This window comes from Xyrauchen texanus, chromosome 32 (assembly GCF_025860055.1).
Source record: "Xyrauchen texanus isolate HMW12.3.18 chromosome 32, RBS_HiC_50CHRs, whole genome shotgun sequence".
Taxonomy (NCBI): Eukaryota; Metazoa; Chordata; class Actinopteri; order Cypriniformes; family Catostomidae; genus Xyrauchen; species Xyrauchen texanus.
In genome coordinates, this window is record NC_068307.1 from 25992740 (window position 1) to 26012180 (window position 19441).

The 19441-nt window shown below is 38.8% G+C and overlaps 1 protein-coding gene across 2 annotated transcripts in view; it reads left to right on the forward strand.

Moving 5' to 3' along the window:
- LOC127625691 (isoleucine--tRNA ligase, cytoplasmic-like) overlaps positions 1-19441 on the forward strand; it is a 210136-nt gene that overhangs the window by 131563 nt on the left and 59132 nt on the right. For both annotated transcript variants that reach the window (XM_052101027.1, XM_052101029.1), the window contains exons 15-19: positions 1054-1127; positions 3061-3255; positions 7612-7698; positions 8175-8258; positions 13890-14034. In XM_052101027.1, coding sequence (XP_051956987.1) covers positions 1054-1127; positions 3061-3255; positions 7612-7698; positions 8175-8258; positions 13890-14034 — 585 coding nt within the window. The remainder of the gene's footprint in view (positions 1-1053; positions 1128-3060; positions 3256-7611; positions 7699-8174; positions 8259-13889; positions 14035-19441) is intronic.

Below are 19441 nucleotides of genomic sequence, written 5' to 3' on the forward strand. Positions count from 1 at the left end.
TTTTTGTTTTTTTTTATAAGCACTTAAGGAAAAGCTTTGTGAAAAAAAAATAGGCCGCATGCTGATGATTTGTCATCAAAAAATTGCCTTCAGCATCTTTGTTTTAGAGGAATGACATTGTAGTGGACCACATGGTAGTGGTCTAAAACATGTTAACATGCTTTGTAAATCTAAACTTGTGTGAAGTCAAAATTGGGTTGTTGGCATCTTTGCCCACTGAAATGAGATTCTCAAAAGAAGGACAGCGACCTGCTTCCTGAAAATAGCATAATGAGTTGTTTCCAAGTGCGTGTCTCTGGAGTGACTTTGCGTCCCTAAGCGTAGAGGGGCCAGAAAGCACAGCTCTGTTGCTCTCTGCTGAGGCAGCCCTATCTGGGCCATATTACCTGCGTAAAACTGGGACAGCAGTCCAACATTGCTACTCACTATTAGTAACATACTTTTGTAGTACTTTAAACTTCGGTCCCCATCTGGTGAAAATTAAGGTTGTCCTGATTTTTGAAAAGTGTTAAGTTTGCGCGAAAATTTGCATTTCATGTATGAGTACACTGCATTCTGTTTCTTATATATTATATAACAGGAATGTTGATTAGTGGTGTAAGGAAACAATCTCTTACTATTGCTCATACATGTGGTTAGGAATGTGACCAAACCCCTAACCCTAAGTATCTAATTCTAAGTATCCTAAGTATTGCTTAACTCCTTCAGCACCGTTTGTGATATGCACATGAATCATACCTCAAATCATGCAGCTTAATGCAGAGAGGTGAACAGTTACTTTTATTAGCAATCAGACCTTTAAGGAGGCAACCAAGCCTTATCTAGAGACCAAAATGTCATAGAGACTTGGGGTGCGCTCTTTACCTTGGGTCAGTTAATGATTACCTACCAATGAATTAGCAACAGCCCAAGAAAGAGTCAAGTAACCATACATCCTCTCTCCTTGGAAAATTATGAGTTTGGACATTGATCAGTCTCAATCACTGCCCATTGATCTAAAGCACTGCCTCACTTCTGTTTTTAGTCATCATTTCCTGTTTTGGCTGTGTTTAGGTGGTGTGTGTGGGCTCCATGGCTGAGCTAGAAGAACTGACAGGAACTAAAGTATCTGATCTTCACAGGGAGAGGTGAGTCACCATACACCTGCATCCACAGGTGACTCAATAACACCTAACAGAAACCTCAGTCTCCAGCATTCTCCCACAAAACAGATAGGTTGATTTTTCTCCTTTAGATCTTTTCTTTGAAAATAGCATCATAACGAATCATAAGAAACAGTGGTTCACAACTGTTTGTGATTTAATTACATTGAACATAGAGGCCTGCACAGACCTTAAAGGGATAGTCTACCCAAAATTAAAGTTATCTCATAATTTACTCACCCTCATGCCATCCCAGATGTTTATGGCTTTCTTTCATCTGCTGAACACAAACACAGATTTTTATAAGAATATTTCAGCTCTGTATGTCCGTACAATGCAAGTGAATGGTGACCAGAATTTTGAAGATCCAAAAAGCACATAAAAGCAGCATTAAAGTAATCCAAATGACTACAGTGGTTTAATATATGTCCTCTGAAGCGATACAATTTCTTTGGATGAGAAACAGATCAATATTTCAATCTTTTTAAATATATATATATCTATATATATATATCTTCACTTTCAGGATGTGAAAGTGAAATTGCAGATTTATAGTAAAAAAAGGACATAAATATTTATATGTTTCTCACCCACACCTATCATATTACCACTGGTGTCTTATGGATTACTTGTATGCTGCCTTTGGAGCTTGAAATGTCTGGTCACCATTCACTTGCATTGTATGGACCTACAGAGCTGAGATATTCTTCATAAAAATCTTTGTTTGTGTTCTGCTGAAAAAAGAAGGTAATGCGCGTCTGGTTGGGCATGAGGTAAATAAATGAGAGAATTTAAATTTTTAGGTGAAATATCCCATTAAAATAAAACCAGAGATGTACCCGAGACCGTGTGACCAGACCCTACCTGACCAGGCCCTACCCGACCAGAAAACAAATGTCAAATTTTAATATACAGGTTGCTCAAAGCACACAGTAATTTTCAAAGTGCCACAGAGACGCAGTGCTTACAGTTTTCAAGAAAATTAACCTATGAATGTCTTGCTTAAAGTTGTCTCTGCATATGAAGTTTGGATAGGAGAAAGGATTTTAACAGAAAAAGTTACATATTTCAGATTTAAATACAGTTTACTTAAGAAGTGTGTTTAAAAAGAGGATCTTTATGCTCTTTGCAGGCAGTAATTCACCTCACAAAACACACTGGTTTTTATTATTTTTGCAAGTGAACCTGTATTTATTGTATTGTGTGCTTTTTTTCATAATGTAGTCTGCATATTTTCATAATGTAGTCTTATATTTTCCTGCATAGTTTTGTTCATGATTTTTGAGGACCATGTTGCCATGTACCTAATTTTACTAGCTTCTACCAAGGTAATGCTCACACTGTCAGTTTTTGGGTTGACGACCATAACGGGTGTGATTCTCAGCTTTCAGGAGCAGTTTGAATACTGATTTACTATGAGTATGAACAAATAACTAAAGTCAAGTTTGTATAACTCCTATAATCATAGTGACAGTCACTAACATAAGTATCTAAGATGTTGATTTCCATAACACTGGAAATTTACAGTGTTTTTTAAATAAGTCCAATCAGTACACAAGGTCATCTTTATGGTCTTAATTAATCGATAGTGCAGCCCAAGTAACAGTATTTTTCTCCAAACTACAGTAGAGTTTAATTGGACACTTTTGACCTTTGACATTAACAACAAAATATATGAAAAGCATGTTCTTCTCCCTTTTTAAAGTGTATAAGCCTATATAATTTGCCATCCTTACTATGCACAGTTATATGGTTAGGTGCATTGTATTATTTGCCTTAAACATTGTTTTATTTTTTCTCCTTCTGTCTACGACCCTATCAGAAACAGATAATTTTTTTAGTCGCGACCCAACAGTCGAGAACCACTGTCATACAGCAACATGTCACGACCCTCAAACCTATGTGTGTGTGTTTGCAGCATTGATAGTTTGACTATCCCATCTCGCTGTGGGAAAGGTCAACTAAAGAGAGTCCCGGAGGTGTTTGACTGCTGGTTTGAGAGCGGCAGCATGCCCTACGCCCAGGTTCACTTCCCATTTGAGAACAGGAAAGAGTTTGAGGACACCTTCCCGGCAGATTTCATTGCTGAAGGCATTGACCAGACCAGAGGATGGTGAGAAACCTGATATCATGTGACCGTTTATAATAATCTGTGTTATTCGACAGTGCTGATCATATGACTAATGTGATCACAGTCACTTATTTAATGGTGAATTATTACATGGTAGAAGGACTCTACAGTGTGAGCATTTTACTCACATTTGAGAGTGAAAAGCACTGCTTGTGAATGTGGAAAATTGCCCTTACGAAAATCGAGAGTTGCCTCAAATTCAACACTGGTCATTTTCTCATGCAAATGAGCTTTGCAGCATACTTGTGGCAAATTGTCCATTGTTACCAAAGGTTTGCCAGAGGTTCAATACTACCGGCGAAGAGCTGTAAACTTCTGGCAAACATTTGCAGCGAATCAAAAGCTAATTTGCTTATGAAAATAGCAAGCCACAAATTTGCTGATATTTGGGCGTACTGGTGCGAGTGACCGCTGATCTAACACCCAAACATATGAATAGTGGTGTAACGATACGCTGTGATTTCAAATAGATTATGATTATTTATCTAACAATTATGATTCTTTATCTAACAATTATGATTCTTTATCTAACTATTACAATCCATCGTGAAATCTAAATTGTGGTTTAGATTATTTTGGGACGATTCAAAACTATGTAAAATATGCTACATATAGACATAATGATGTACAGTGAGGAAAATAAGTATTTGAACACCCTGCTATTTTGCAAGTTCTCTCACTTGGAAATCATGGAGGGGTCTGAAATTGTCATCGTAGGTGCATGTCCACTGTGAGAGACATAATCTAAAAAAAAAATCCAGAAATCACAATGTATGATTTTTTAACTATTTATTTGTATGATACAGCTGCAAATAAGTATTTGAACACCTGTCTATCAGCTAGAATTCTGACCCTCAAAGACCTTTTAGTCTGCCTTTAAAATGTCCACCTCCACTCCATTTATTATCCTAAATTAGATGCACCTGTTTGAGGTCGTTAGCTGCATAAAGACACCTGTCCACCCCATACAATCAGTAAGAATCCAACTACTAACATGGCCAAGACCAAAGAGCTGTCCAAAGACACTAGAGACAAAATTGTACACCTCCACAAGGCTGGAAAGGGCTACGGGGAAATTGCCAAGCAGCTTGGTGAAAAAAGGTCCACTATTAGAGCAATCATTAGAAAATGGAAGAAGCTAAACATGACTGTCAATCTCCCTCGGACTGGGGCTCCATGCAAGATCTCACCTCGTGGGGTCTCAGTGATCCTAAGAAACGTGAGAAATCAGCCCAGAACTACACGGGAGGAGCTGGTCAATGACCTGAAAAGAGCTGGGACCACCGTTTCCAAGGTTACTGTTGGTAATACACTAAGACGTCATGGTTTGAAATCATGCATGGCATGGAAGGTTCCCCAGCTTAAACTAGCACATGTCAAGCCCCGTCTTAAGTTTGCCAATGACCATTTGGATGATTCAGAGGAGTCATGGGAGAAAGTCATGTGGTCAGATGAGACCAAAATATAACTTTTTGGTCATAATTCCACTAACCGTGTTTGGAGGAAGAAGAATGATGAGTACCATCCCAAGAACACCATCCCTACTGTGAAGCATGGGGGTGGTAGCATCATGCTTTGGGGGTGTTTTTCTGCACATGGGACAGGGCGACTGCACTGTATTAAGGAGAGGATGACCGGGGCCATGTATTGCGAGATTTTGGGGAACAACCTCCTTCCCTCAGTTAGAGCATTGAAGATGGGTCGAGGCTGGGTCTTCCAACATGACAATGACCCGAAGCACACAGCCAGGATAACCAAGGAGTGGCTCTGTAAGAAGCATATCAAGGTTCTGGCATGGCCTAGCCAGTCTCCAGACCTAAACCCAATAGAGAATCTTTGGAGGGAGCTCAAACTCCGTGTTTCTCAGTGACAGCCCAGAAACCTGACTGATCTAGAGAAGATCTGTGTGGAGGAGTGGGCCAAAATCCCTCCTGCAGTGTGTGCAAACCTGGTGAAAAACTACAGGAAACATTTGACCTCTGTAATTGCAAACAAAGGCTACTGTACCAAATATTAACATTGATTTTCTCAGGTGTTCAAATACTTATTTGCTGCTGTCTCATACAAATAAATAGTTAAAAAATCATACATTGTGATTTCTGGATTTTTTTTTTTAGATTATGTCTCTCACAGTGGACATGCACCTACGATGACAATTTCAGACCCCTCCATGATTTCTAAGTGGGAGAACTTGCAAAATAGCAGGGTGTTCAAATACTTATTTTCCTCACTGTACATATGCTGTTTATGCAGATATTTTACATGCGTGATAGATATCCAATATGAATAGGCAAGGCAAGGCAAAGTTTATTTATATAGCACATTTCATACACAATGGTAATTCAAAGTGCTTTAAAGGAATAAAGGATAACATTATGTCTGAATCAACATAATGACAAAAAAAGACAGTACACCATGAAAGAAACATAATAGAATTGTATATCATTAACATCAACATTAACATTTATAATACCAATAATTACAGATGAAATGTCATGTGCAGGCAGATATGATCCATGTTTAAATCGAGCAGGGTCATCAAATGAAAAACTATCTATAAGTAGCGTGTAAAGGAGGTTATATATGGGATGTGGTAACCGAGTGTTCCCTGTTCATTTTGGGATCGGGAGAGAGGCAGGGGTGCTAAATAGAGACGCCTCTGCTTGTCATGCTCGTTCATGAAATTTCAATCACATTTTCAGGCAGGACTGTTTGAGGCACACACCCGAAAATATAATTCTTTAATATATTATTATATAATATATATATTTTCTCAGCTGCCTCGTGCCATTGACCGAACACGGGTGACTGTAATCAACTTGTTAGTTCCCTTGAGAACAGTCTGAAATCGCTTCCTATTCCCTGTAATATTCACTATAAAGAGAATGAATTTTGTCGTTCACATTCAGTTGTAAATGGGGAAGAAGGCAACAACATTGAACTTAAACAGTTTTGAATAATGACACAGAAAGCTGAACTCGGCAGCATCCATCCATTTTATTTTATGTATGTTTGTATGGTGAACTGGGAAGCATAAACTTTCTTTATTTCAAAATGCTCTTTCTTTCCAGTATTGCATGCTCCGCTCAGTGTCTGTTGAGAGAATGTTTGTGTAATAAGACGGTCACATTGGGTATCAGTTATGATAATCGATTCTTAAATTCCTTAATCATTGCATCGAAATTTCTTTAATAGATTGATACACCGCGATGCATCGATGCATTTTTACACACCTACTTATGAACTTATACTGCACCCTACCATCAGAATAAAAACTCCCTAATGCTGCTAACCACATATGCAAAGTTCTTTTAAAAGGAGCGCATTAGTTATTTTTGCATTATGAGTGGCGTTTTCTCAGACTCACATGGCTGCGAGCGCTTTGCCCCTTCTCTCTCTCTCACACACACGCACACAGAGACTGAGAGAGCGAGAGAAGCAGCAAAGACAAATATACAACATAAAGATGATTTAAGCAGAGTTTTTTTGTAGATGATGGATGTCTTAAAAGCATGGTTCTCATCATGCACAAGATTCTGAGAAGAACAGCAAGATGCAGCACAATGAATAAAGAACTCTTTCTAATGCAGGTTTTTAAATAAATGCATTTAAAGGGACTTACACTGACACCTAGCAGCTTGGATGCAGCATCATTTAAAATCAATAGTTTCCAGTTTCAGATGCCATTGTAGAAATTTAGTATTCACGGTCAGCCATGATTACTTTAATCAATTAGTGAAAGTGTCAAACAGGACGGTTACTGAGATTAAGCGAGTAGTATTCGGCTGGTCATTTGATTCTAACATGACAGCCCCCATGCACGGACTCTCTCCATGTAGAATAAAACCGTTTTTATAAGGTTATTGATATTACTGGAATCTTCATTTTAATGTAAGTGGTTTTCGAAAGGTTGATTTAATATATATGAATGTTGATCCCTTTTTTTATTTTTTATATATATATATATATCAATCATATTTTATTTTTTAATTCTGTGGTAATTAAGTTAAGTAAAAAGATTGTAATAAAAAATGACCTCTGACTGTGCCCCTTTGTCACTTAAGGGTGAGAGTGCTCCTTAACATTAACAAAAATGTTAGCATATAGCTTTGCGGTAGTTTTCTTGTTAACCATTTACTTGTCTAATATCACATTTGTGTGAAACTTTTGAAAACTGTCATGAAATCTCCAGGTCTCTTTTTTCCTCCACAAAGAAAATAATTTGTAAAAATAATGCAATGTTCTTAATTATCATGAAAATGTCACAATGCAAACACCTTAGTGTTAGTCTTCCTTAGTCTTCAAAATCTTTTCCATTTGTTCATCTGTCATTTTTAGGTTTTACACATTGCTTGTGCTCTCAACCGCTCTGTTTGGAAAACCTCCTTTCAAGAACGTTATCGTCAACGGCCTGGTTCTTGCCAGGTAACTACATACATTCCCTACTTTTGTGTTTGAAGGGATAGTTCACCCCAAGATGCAAGTTCTGTCATTATTGACTTACCCTAACCTGCATGACAATTTTTTTTTCCTGTGGAACTCAAAAGTAGTACTTAGGTAGAATGTTTGGGACAGACAGCCACAATCACCACTCACTTTCATTGTTTGGAGAGAAATAAAAACGCAGTGTCAACGTTCTTCAGAATTTCTCCTCTTGTGTTCCACAGAAGAAAACAATTCATACAAGTTTGGAGTTGCATAAGAATTCTATTTTAGGGGGAATTTTCCCTTTAATGTATAATGTCATAAGCAAGTATGTTATTTGGCCTGTGGGGTTATCATATGGCCTTTACAGGCTCAAGTCCACAGGCAGAAACACAATGCTGGTACAACACATGTTAATGATCCAGTGACCTACTAAAAACACTCAATGTCTTTGTGCATGTTTGTTGTTTATGCAGTGATGGACAGAAAATGAGCAAACGCAAAAAAAATTATCCAGATCCAAACCTGATTTTGCAGAACTACGGTGCTGACGCACTGAGGTAAGCAAAACACATTAGCTGTGTCACGTTTCGAAGGCTGTGTGCTTCCTAGATTGCATTATTCAGCTGCTTACATCACAGAAGCTGTCTTGTTTGAGAAAACAAGTAGGGCACTCAGAATACAGCCTTAAAATGCAACCTTTGCAATCTGAAAAAATGACTCCGATTTACGCAAAAATATGATATTCAAATGCAAGGAATGTTAATTCCCGTGTAATAGCTCAGTAGACTAGACTAAAATATAGAATGTGAAATTATAATAATATAATTTAAATTAATGTATTATAAAGTAAATGCAAAAGTACAGCTGCAAAATCCATTTTGTTTTCATTACATAGTTATAACTCCCTTACAAATTCTAAACTAGCCACAAACTTGCAGCCAATTTGCTGCTTGTTATTTTCACATGCAAATAAGCTTTTGATTCGCCGCAAATGTTTGCCAGAAGTTTGCAGCTCTTCGCTGTTAGTGGTGAACCTCCTGGAAACCTTTGGCTATAGTGGACAATTGCCACAAGTTTGCTGGAAAGCTCATTTGCATGTAATAACTTGCCATGAACTCTTGATTTTTGTAAGGGCCCTCTTAAAGTTTACCTCAGATATTCCTTTCTTACTCAGTGTTCGTGCCATCATAACAACCATGAGTAGTTCTGTTTCTGTTTGTCCTACAAAGGCCGTCTCTTTTAAACAAAGCTAATTCTAAGTTAAGAGCTCGGTATACCTCTACCTACAAAGGATGCGTCCTACCTAGCAACAGCCTTCATAATGAGACACATCCATTAATTTATCGTACACTGAAACAACCAAAATACACATACTTATCAGGGAATGCCCCATCAAAAATGACTTCCAAAATTATCACATTTGCATACTGTATAAATGCTTTTTCCTATACAGTGAGGGGAAAAAAGTATTTGATCCCCTGCTGATATTGTCTGTTTGCCCACTGATAAACAAATGATCAGTCTATAATTTGAATGGTAGTTTAATTTGAACAGTGAGAGACAGATTAACAACAAAAAAATCCAGAACTGTCCAGAAAAATCCAGAATCCCTGGCTGATGGAAGGTTCTCACCAAGGTTTTGGCTGTATATGGCCCTGTCCATCGCCCCTTTGATGCGGTGAATTTGTCCTGTCCCCTTAGCAGAAAAACACCCCCAAAGCATAATGTTTCCACCACAATGTTTGATGGTGGGGGTGGTGTTCTTGGGGTCATAGGCAGCATTCCAACTCCTCCAAACACGGTGCGTTGAGTTGATGCCAAAGAGCTCGATTTTGGTCTCATCTGACCACAACACTTTCACCCAGTTCTCCTCTGAATCATATGTTCATTGGCAAACTTCAGACCTTGCGGGCGCTGCAGGATTTCAGTCCTTCACGGTGTTAGTGTGTTACCAATTGTTTTCTTGGTGACAATGGTCCCAGCTGCCATGAGATCATTGACAAGATCCTCCCGTGTAGTTCTGGGCTGATTCCTCACCGTTCTCATGATCATTGCAACTCCACGTGGTGAGATCTTGCATGGAGCCCCAGACAGAGGGAGATTGACAGTTCTTTTTGTATTTCTTCCATTTGCGAATAATCGCACCAACTGTTGTCACCTTCTTGGCAATGGTCTTGTAGCCCATTCCAGCCTTGTGTAGATCTTGGCCCTGACATCCTTGGACAGCTCTTTGGTCTTGGCCATGGTGGAGAGTTTGGAATCTGATTGATTGATTGCTTCTGTAAACAGGTGTCTTTTATACAGGTAACAAACTGAGATTAGGAGCACTCCCTTTAAGATTGTGCCCTAATCTCAGCTCGTTACCTGTATAAAAGACACCTGGGAGCCAGAAATCTCTGATTGAGAGGGGAGCGAATACTTATTTCCCTCATTAAAATGCAATTCATTTTATAACATTTTTGACGTGCGTTTTTCTGGATTTTTTTGTTGTTGTTCTGTCTCTCACTGTTCAAATTAACCTACCATTCAAAGTATAGACTGATCATTTGTGTTTCAGTGGGCAAAAATACAATTTCAGCAGGGGATCACATACTTTTTTCCCTCTCCGTATATTAAAATTAAGCTAAAGTGCAATTGCTACACCACCAAATGGAATTGCAAAAAAAAATAAAAAATAAATAAATAGGTAAAGTTTGTCAAGTCAAACTTTGATGTTGGTTGACAGCTTTTTAAAACTAGTTTCAAAGTTTCAGGTTTGATTCAACAGAGATTACAATGAGACAAACATCCAGCTATCTACCTAGATAGATAGTGAGGCTGTCACGTAGATTGTCAGATAAACCATCAGAGAGAGAGAGAGAGAGAGAGAGTGCAACTTAAAGCAAATTGAAGGAGTTTGTGACAGTATGTTGCCATCATCAAGCCAACAGAATTACTGTGTACAAAGAGATTAGCAAAAACTGCCCCCATCTTCAATTGGTTGTTATAACAGATTTCCCACCCCAAACACATACCATACCATTGATGGAGCCATTGTTGCTGTTTTGGGTTAGACGTGCCGCTTAAACAGAAATGTTTTAATTGTGCTTCAGAACCACAGTGGTACACTTTTATGTGAAATCAACCTGCACATGGCTTACTTTTAGTTGACTCTGAATATTAAAATGGGATATGAGAGACTTTTAATGTCAAAAAGATACACATCAGCTATAAATTTACACACATCAGCTTTAAAGCAGTAAATTACAATGGTTAAGGTGTGTTCATTGGCATGCACAATGCAAATTAGAGCACCTACAACCCCTTGTGGGTAGGACAACACTATTCTGTTGATGTACTGGCAAATTACATTGGTGAAGAATAGCTAGAATCGTAATCTCGCTGTGAAAATGATGATTTAGATGATTTACAGCTCAAAAAATACACCTTTTTATTTTATATAATTTATATACTACAGTAATATGGTGTTAATATATTTTCTATGCTTAATTTTGTGGTTATTATGATTTGACTAAAATATTGAAACTATGGTTAGTGTAGTAAAACCAAAGTACATTTTTGTAGGTTAGGTATTGGGGTACGGTTTGAAGTAGTGTTTCTGTGGGACTCTAAATAAACACAATAAACACACTGCAGTGATATTGTTAGTATTTAATTAGGAGTGTGAATAGTCCCTGCCACACTATTTGCACTTAGTGCAAAGAATGATGCTTTTTGTTGCTATTTACACTACAGTGAATTATTTTAGTGCTTTTTATTTTGTTTTCAAATGTTTGTGACAATAGGCCAGTTTCGCACCCATTCCTTCTGTCCCGACTCGCTAGTGTGTGAGAGATATTTTAATAGCATTTCCAATTTAAAGCTCAAATTCATTTAGCTATGAAGTTTTCAAATGTTTGTGACAATAGGCCAGTTTCGCACCCGTTCCTTCTGTCCCAACTCACTAGTGTGAGAGAGATATTTTAATAGAATTTCCAATTAAAAACTCAGAAACAAAAATACTGATAAAGTTGGGAAGCTTGATTTGTGTACATGGATCAGTTATTTCGAAGAACACATTTCAGTGAATCGGTTCAAGACACTGATTCAGTTATTTGAATCATCAAATAAGGCATGTTCTCTAAAGTATCTGTAAGGAATTTTACTATTATTACCGTATATATTTTAATAAATGTATGTGTATATTTCTGTTTATTACAATGTATTATTATGTTGGTGCATCTAAATTGAAATTATTTAATATCATTCAACGTCAACGTTTATTTAGTAAAAAGCAGTGTGAGAAAACATTAGGGGGAAAAAATCACCCTTTAAGCAATTTCAGAGAAAATACATAAATGGTCAAATATAATTTTTATTTGGCTGAAAGGCTGAAAAAATAAAGATAAATATTTTTTAGCTACTGTATATCACCCGGCCTTATTGTGTATAGTATTTATTTACTAAATGCTGGAAGAAACTATTGATCCATTCAGAATAATGTACAAAAAAGTTAAGAGCAGTAATTCAGCGTTTCAGAGAAAATAGATCCGTTTGCATTTTGAAATGTCAAACAAAGAGCTCAATGTATTAAGATACATTTTTTGTACATCTAAAGCATATACACACGACAGGAGTGTTGAGTTCTATAAATTCTTAATTAACATCTATTTTTGGATCTGTTAGCTTAGAATCCATCTAATACCTTAGACTCATCTAAAAGTACATCAGTAGTTTAATTTAATAGATAAATAGCTTTTAGTCTGAGCTGCAGTGGTATTTGTCTTTAACAGCTTTGAGTTCCACATTGTTGAGCTTTTCATGGCTTTTGATTCTTGATTGGTTCTGCCGCCATCTGTCTAGTGGTCTTTGCCAGTGCCAAGAGAATATAAACATGCTTTATAGTGGGATGTAGAGTTGTCACAAAACAAACATTTGATTAGTTGACCATATACCAGTAAAATTTCACGATTCTCTTGGTACTGCTGCTTGACTGATGGCTTGGCGGATGCAGTTTTCTTTCCTGTGTTGAAGTATTGCCTCAGGATGGGACATATCAAAGGACTTTTCTTTTTTTAGGTCACAGCCATTAACCATGATTTGCTACTTACTAGTCAGTGGCAATAGGGGGAGGGTCATTTTAATTCTAGAGAGCAATTAATTGAACAAAACTCTGTGTAGTGCATGATGAGTAATCAATATTTTGGTCAGTCCTCCCAGAAGAGAATTACTATTAGGAGGAGGAGACCATTTTAGATGTGCAAATTAAAGTTTTGCCAACTTTAAGGAGTACTTCTCAGCTGAGCGCACGAACAGTCAAATGCGTTTTATTTTTAAAAAAAAAATTTTTTTAACACCTTTGAATGTAAAAACACAACCGTTAATATATTATTAGTGTGTAATTAGACGGGACAAGATCTGCACCATCTTGACGTGATACACAGACGTTAACGTGTTGCGAGAGGCAAAAAAAAGGCCAAAAAATCTTCTCAAAAATATTTGAACTGTCCGATGTGTAATTGCAGACTAATTGACCTTAATATTAATCAAACAACAATATTGACAAGAGATAAAGAAAAGTACTCACTGTCCTTTGCTGGATTACTTTAGTAAGCCCAAAATATTTAATTGACAGGTTTACTTCTCAGTCAAATTCTGAGAGCATTGAATCATTGGTTTCTAATTATCACTAATTAAGGAATATGTCACTATATTAGGTAGTTTTATATGAATAAGATTACTTAAAAAAAAAAAAATATGAAAAATTTTTCATGTCTATTTGCTATTGTTACTGAAAAACAAAAAGCTCAATTTGTTCTTGATTTTATGGCTCTTGGTAACACAGTCCGTGATGTTGCTCGCAAAATGGATGGAGCACCAAGCGCCATTTGCCAATAAGGTGTGAATCTAAATCGTCACTGCTGCAAGGAGCTCCCATATAGTTTGCTATACACAAAGCATCTCGTACCGTCCTTTCAGGGAACCAAGTTTACTTATGTAACGGAGACCTTTTCCCACGTCATCGAGTTTTTAGAATGAGGTGATTTTTGATAGCTATTAGATTATTGATGTTCATGTTAACACACTCACTGAAAAGAAAGCCTGAGAGACCCTCATGCAGTGGATGATTTTCCTCATGTTTTTACTGTGTTGATTTCACTGGTTTTATCCATATAAATTAAGACTTCACTTTACATCTCTCCCCACAGACTGTATCTGATCAACTCTCCTGTGGTGCGTGCAGAGAATCTTCGCTTTAAAGAAGAGGGGGTGAGAGACGTCCTCAAAGATGTCTTCCTGCCTTGGTACAATGCCTATCGCTTCCTGGTGCAGAACGTCCAAAGACTACACAAGGTATATAACGTGACCAAAACACATATTTTTGTAACACTCATAGATGCGCTATTTTCACCAAGTATTGTGCAAGTTTTGACAGGACAAGTAAACAGTGCCGCTAAGTCCTCAGTTTCCTGAGCTGGTAGAGTTGCTGGATGTGCTCCTCCATGGAAAATTCCCCAGAAAAAAGTTCTGCTATCGCAAGCTTGAGGCCTCCCTGGCATTCCCACCGGAGCAGTGGAGGCTTCATGTTTCCCAAATAAACGGGGCTCATCTGGCACACTAAGGCTGTTTCAACCTGTGCTAGACACCATACTACAGGCCAGGGCCCCCTAAACTTTGATACACTGAGAGTCTGGAGGTCAAATACAATGTACTTCACTGTAATACTTGCAACTATAGGTTAGAATTACATTTTAAGAGGGCACAACATCTTAACAGAATTGTTCTGTCTAAACAAGTGTTCTGTGCATTTGCTTCATCCAAACAGACTTGTGTATGAGACAATATTGTTTTCTCTAAAATAACTTTCTAAAGTTAAATTAATTTTTTTTTAAAGTTTTTTTTTAACATTATTAGTGGTGCTTGCCAAAGGCAAGGCATCACTATTGTTATTCGCCATACTTATTATTATTATAATTATTAGTGGTGCTTGCAAAGCATCACTATTGTAATCTCACATACTTATTAGTGGTGCTTGCCAAAGGCAAGGCATCACTATTGTTATTCGCCATACTTATTATTATTATTATTAGTGGTGCTTGCAAAGCATCACTATTGTAATCTCACATACTTATTAGTGGTGCTTGCAAAGCATCACTATTGTAATCTCACATACTTATTATTAGTGGTGCTTGCAAAGCATCACTATTGTAATCTCACATACTTATTAGTGGTGCTTGCAAAGCATCACTATTGTAATCTCACATACTTATTAGTGGTGCTTGCAAAGCATCACTATTGTAATCTCACATACTTATTATTTTTATTATTTTTATTTTTCTTATTTTTTATATCTCTTAACAAAACTTCGGCACCTAACTAGTTTTGCCACGGCAAGCACCACTCACATTTTCTTCAGGAAATGTACCTATCTAGTTTTTATTTTTATATCTCCGTTCAAAATTCGGCACCTAACTCGTCCCGCACCGTTTGGCGTAGACCCACGAATGAGGTGTCAAATCGAACGGCCTATTGATGACACGTGTGCTATGACTTTTATAAGCGATCGGTGGTACGGTATTTGCCCCAGGGGCAAAAAAGCGGCCGAAAAATCCCATAGACTTAACATTGCGACAAACTTTGACACGTCACAGCTCCGATCGAGGATTTCACAGAAACGTGTGATTTGCCACATTTGAAGAGGCTGGCAGGCTCTGTAAGAGCATACCTCAATATGGGGTAAAAGTTGCACCCCTGGGGGGCAGGAGCAGCCCAAAGTTGCCCCCATTGACTTACAATGGTGTAGGACGGACCATGAAATAGGGATTTTGTATTGAACATAGCTCTGGATCACAGTTTCGTAGAGACAAGGGGGTGGGCTCATTTTACTCAGACGACCAATCAGTCTCTCGGGATCATTGTGAAGCTATCAAGCCACGCCCTAACAACAATTTAAAGCACCTTAGCAACAAGTCCCATAGACTTCTAATGAAAGAGATCAAAGGGATATCTCCGGATAGAAGCGTCATAGAAACACAAGGGTGGTCTCGTTTGACTCGGGGCAGCAAACAGCCAATCATGAATCACCTCAACACTTCCTAGCCCCTCCCTAGCAACCATTGTCGAGCACCTTAGCAACCAAAATCCATAGGGGCATATCTTCGATTCTGAATGTCACAGAGGCATGGGAGTTGGTTTATATCACTCATACTGACAAGCAGCCTTTGAAGTTTCACGATTGACAGCTGCCAAGCCACTCCCTAGTAACTAAACAGAGTACCCTAGCAACCGTTTAGCTACAACTATATCTCTGCACCAGAAAATCAGAGAGACTTCTGGGTTGATTTATTCCAATCAGGATGGCAAGGACACTTCATAAGTATCACTACGGTAACTGCCTATCAACCACATGGGGTTACCCTAGCAACAGAGTAACAAATCACATATCTCTGCATCGGAAAACGTAGAGACTTCCGGGTTGACTTATTTCGCTCGGGATGGAAAGAAGCCACGTATTGTATTACCTTGGTAACTGCATAGCAACCACACGGGCTTACCCTAGCAACCGAAGTAACAAATCACATATTTCTGCACCAGAAAATCGTACAGAATTCGGGTTGATTTATTTACTGACCGTGATTTTTGTTCTTTTCGAAGTTACAGCATGCTGTTTGATCGAGTTTCGCCACGGCAAGCACCACTCACATTTTCTTCAGGAAATGTACCCATCTAGTTTTTCTTCTTATTATTATATCTCCGTACAAAACTTCGGCACCTAACTCGTCCCTGCACCGCTTGGCGTAGACCCACCTAATGAGGTGTCAAATCGAACGGCCTATTGAGGACACGTGTGCTATGACTTTTATAAGCGTATCGGGTACGGTGTTTGCCCCAGGGGCAAAAAAGCTGCCGAAAAATCCCATAGACTTAACATTGCGACAAACTTTGACGCGTCACAGCTCCGAGCGAGGATTTCGCAGAAACATGTGATTTGCCACATTTGAAGAGGCTGGCAGGCTCTGTAAGAGCATACCTCAATATGTGGTAAAAGTTGCACCCCTGGGGGGCAAGAGCTGCCCAAAATTGCCCCCATTGACTTACAATGGTGTAGGACGGCCCATGAAATGAAATTGCATAGGGATTTTGGATTGAACATAGCTCTGGATCACAGTGTCATAGAGACAAGGGGGCAGGCTCATTTTACTCAGACGACCAATCAATCTCTCGGGATCATTGTGAAGCTATCAAGCCACCCCCTAGCAACAATTTAAAGCACCTTAGCAACAAGTCCCATAGACTTCTAATGAAAGACATCAAAGGGATATCTCCGGATAGAAGTGTCATAGAAACACAAGGGTGGTCTCGTTTGACTCGGAGCAGCAAACAGCCAATCATGAATCACCTCAACACTTCCTAGCCCCTCCCTAGCAACCATTGTCGAGCACCTTAGCAACCAAAATCCATAGAGGGATATCTTCCATTCTGAATGTCACAGAGGCATGGGAGTTTGTTTATGTCATTCATACTGACAAGCAGCCTTTGGAAATTCATGATTGGCAGCTGCCAAGCCACTCCCTAGCAACTAAACAGAGTACCCTAGCAACCGAGTAACAAATCACATATTTCTGCACCAGAAAATCGTACAGACTACTGGGTTGATTTATTTCAACCAGGATGGCAAGGAGACTTCATTAGTATCACTATGGTAACTGCCTAGCAACCATATGGGGTTACCCTAGCAACCGAGCAACAAATCACATATCTCTGCACCAGAACACACTACAGACTTCCGGGTTGACTTATTTCACTCAGGATGGAAAGAAGCCATGTATTGTATTACCTTGGTAACTACATAGCAACCGCATGGGCTTACCCTAGCAACCGAGTAACAAATCACATATTTCTGCACCAGACAATCGTACAGACTTCTGGGTTGATTTATTTATGACCATAATTGTTGTTCTTTTCAAGTTACAACATGCTGTTTGACGAGTTTTGCCACGGCAAGCACCACTCACATTTTCTTCAGGAAATGTACCTATCTAGTTATTATTTTTATTTTTTTTATTAGTGGTGCTTGCAAAGCATCACTATTGTAATCTCACATACTTATTATACTTTTTATTTTTATTTTTATTATATCTCTTAACAAAACTTCGGCACCTAACTCGTCCCAAGCACCGCTTGGCGTAGACCCACCGAATGAGGTATCAAATCGAACGGCCTATTGAGGACACGTGTGCTATGACTTTTATAAGCGTATCGGGTACGGTATTTGCCCCAGGGGCAAAAAAGCGGCCGAAAAATCCCATAGACTTAACATTGAGACAAACTTTGACGCGTCACAGCTCCAAGCTGAGGATTTCGTAGAAACGTGTGATTTGCCACATTTGAAGAGGCTGGCAGGCTCTGTAAGAGCATACCTCAATATGGGGTAAAAGTTGCACCCCTGGGGGCAGGAGCTGCCCAAAAATGCCCCAATTGACTTATAATGGTGTAGGACGGCCCATGAAATGAAAAGGCATAGGGATTTGTATTGAACATAGCTCTGGATCACAGTGTCATAGAGACGAGGGGTGGGCTCATTTTACTCAGACAACCAATCAGTCTCTCTGGATCATTGTGAAGCTATCAAGCCACGCCCTAGCAACCATTAAGAGCACCTTAGCAACAAGTCCCATAGACTTCTATTGAAAAAGATCAAAGGGATATCTCCGGATAGAAGTGTCATAGAAACACAAGGGTGGTCTCGTTTGACTCGGGACAGCAAACAGCCAATCATGCATCACTTCAACACTTCCTAGCCCCTCCCTAGCAACCATTGTCGAAGCACCTTAACAACCAAAATCCATAGAGGGATATCTTCCATTCTGAATGTCACAGAGGCATGGGAGTTGGTTTATATCATTCATACTGACAAGCAGCCTTTGGAGATTCATGATTGGCAGCTGCCAAGCCACTCCCTAGCAACTACACAGAGTACCCTAGCAACCGCTTAGCAGTAACTATATCTCTGCACCAGAAAATCAGAGAGACTTCTGGGTTCATTTATTTCAATCAGGATGGCAAGGAGACTTGATAAGTATCACTATGTTAACTGCCTAGCAACCAGATGGGGTTACCCTAGCAACCGAGTAACAAATCACATATCTCTGCATCAGAAAAACGTAGAAACTTCCGGGTTGACTTATTTCAATCAGGATGGCAAGGACACTTCATTAGTATCACTATGGTAACTGCCTAGCAACCAGATGGGCTTACCCTAGCAACCGAGTAACAAATCACATATCTCTGCATCACAAAAACATAGAGACTTCCGGGTTGACTTACTTCAATCAGGATGGCAAGGATACTTCATTAGTATCACTATGGTAACTGCCTAGCAACCAGATGGGCTTACCCTAGCAACCGAGTAACAAATCACATATCTCTGCATCAGAAAAACGTAGAGACTTCCGGGTTGACTTATTTCAATAAGGATGGCAAGGACACTTGATTAGTATCACTATGGTATCTGCCTAGCAACCAGATGGGGTTACCCTAGCAACCGAGTAAAAAATCACATATCTCTGCATCACAAAAACATAGAGACTTCCGGGTTGACTTATTTCAATCAGGATGGCAAGGAGACTTCATTAGTATCACTATGGTAACTGCCTAGCAACAAGATGGGCTTACCCTAGCAACCGAGTAACAAATCACATATCTCTGCATCAGAAAAACGTAGAGACTTCCGGGTTCACTTATTTCAATAAGGATGGCA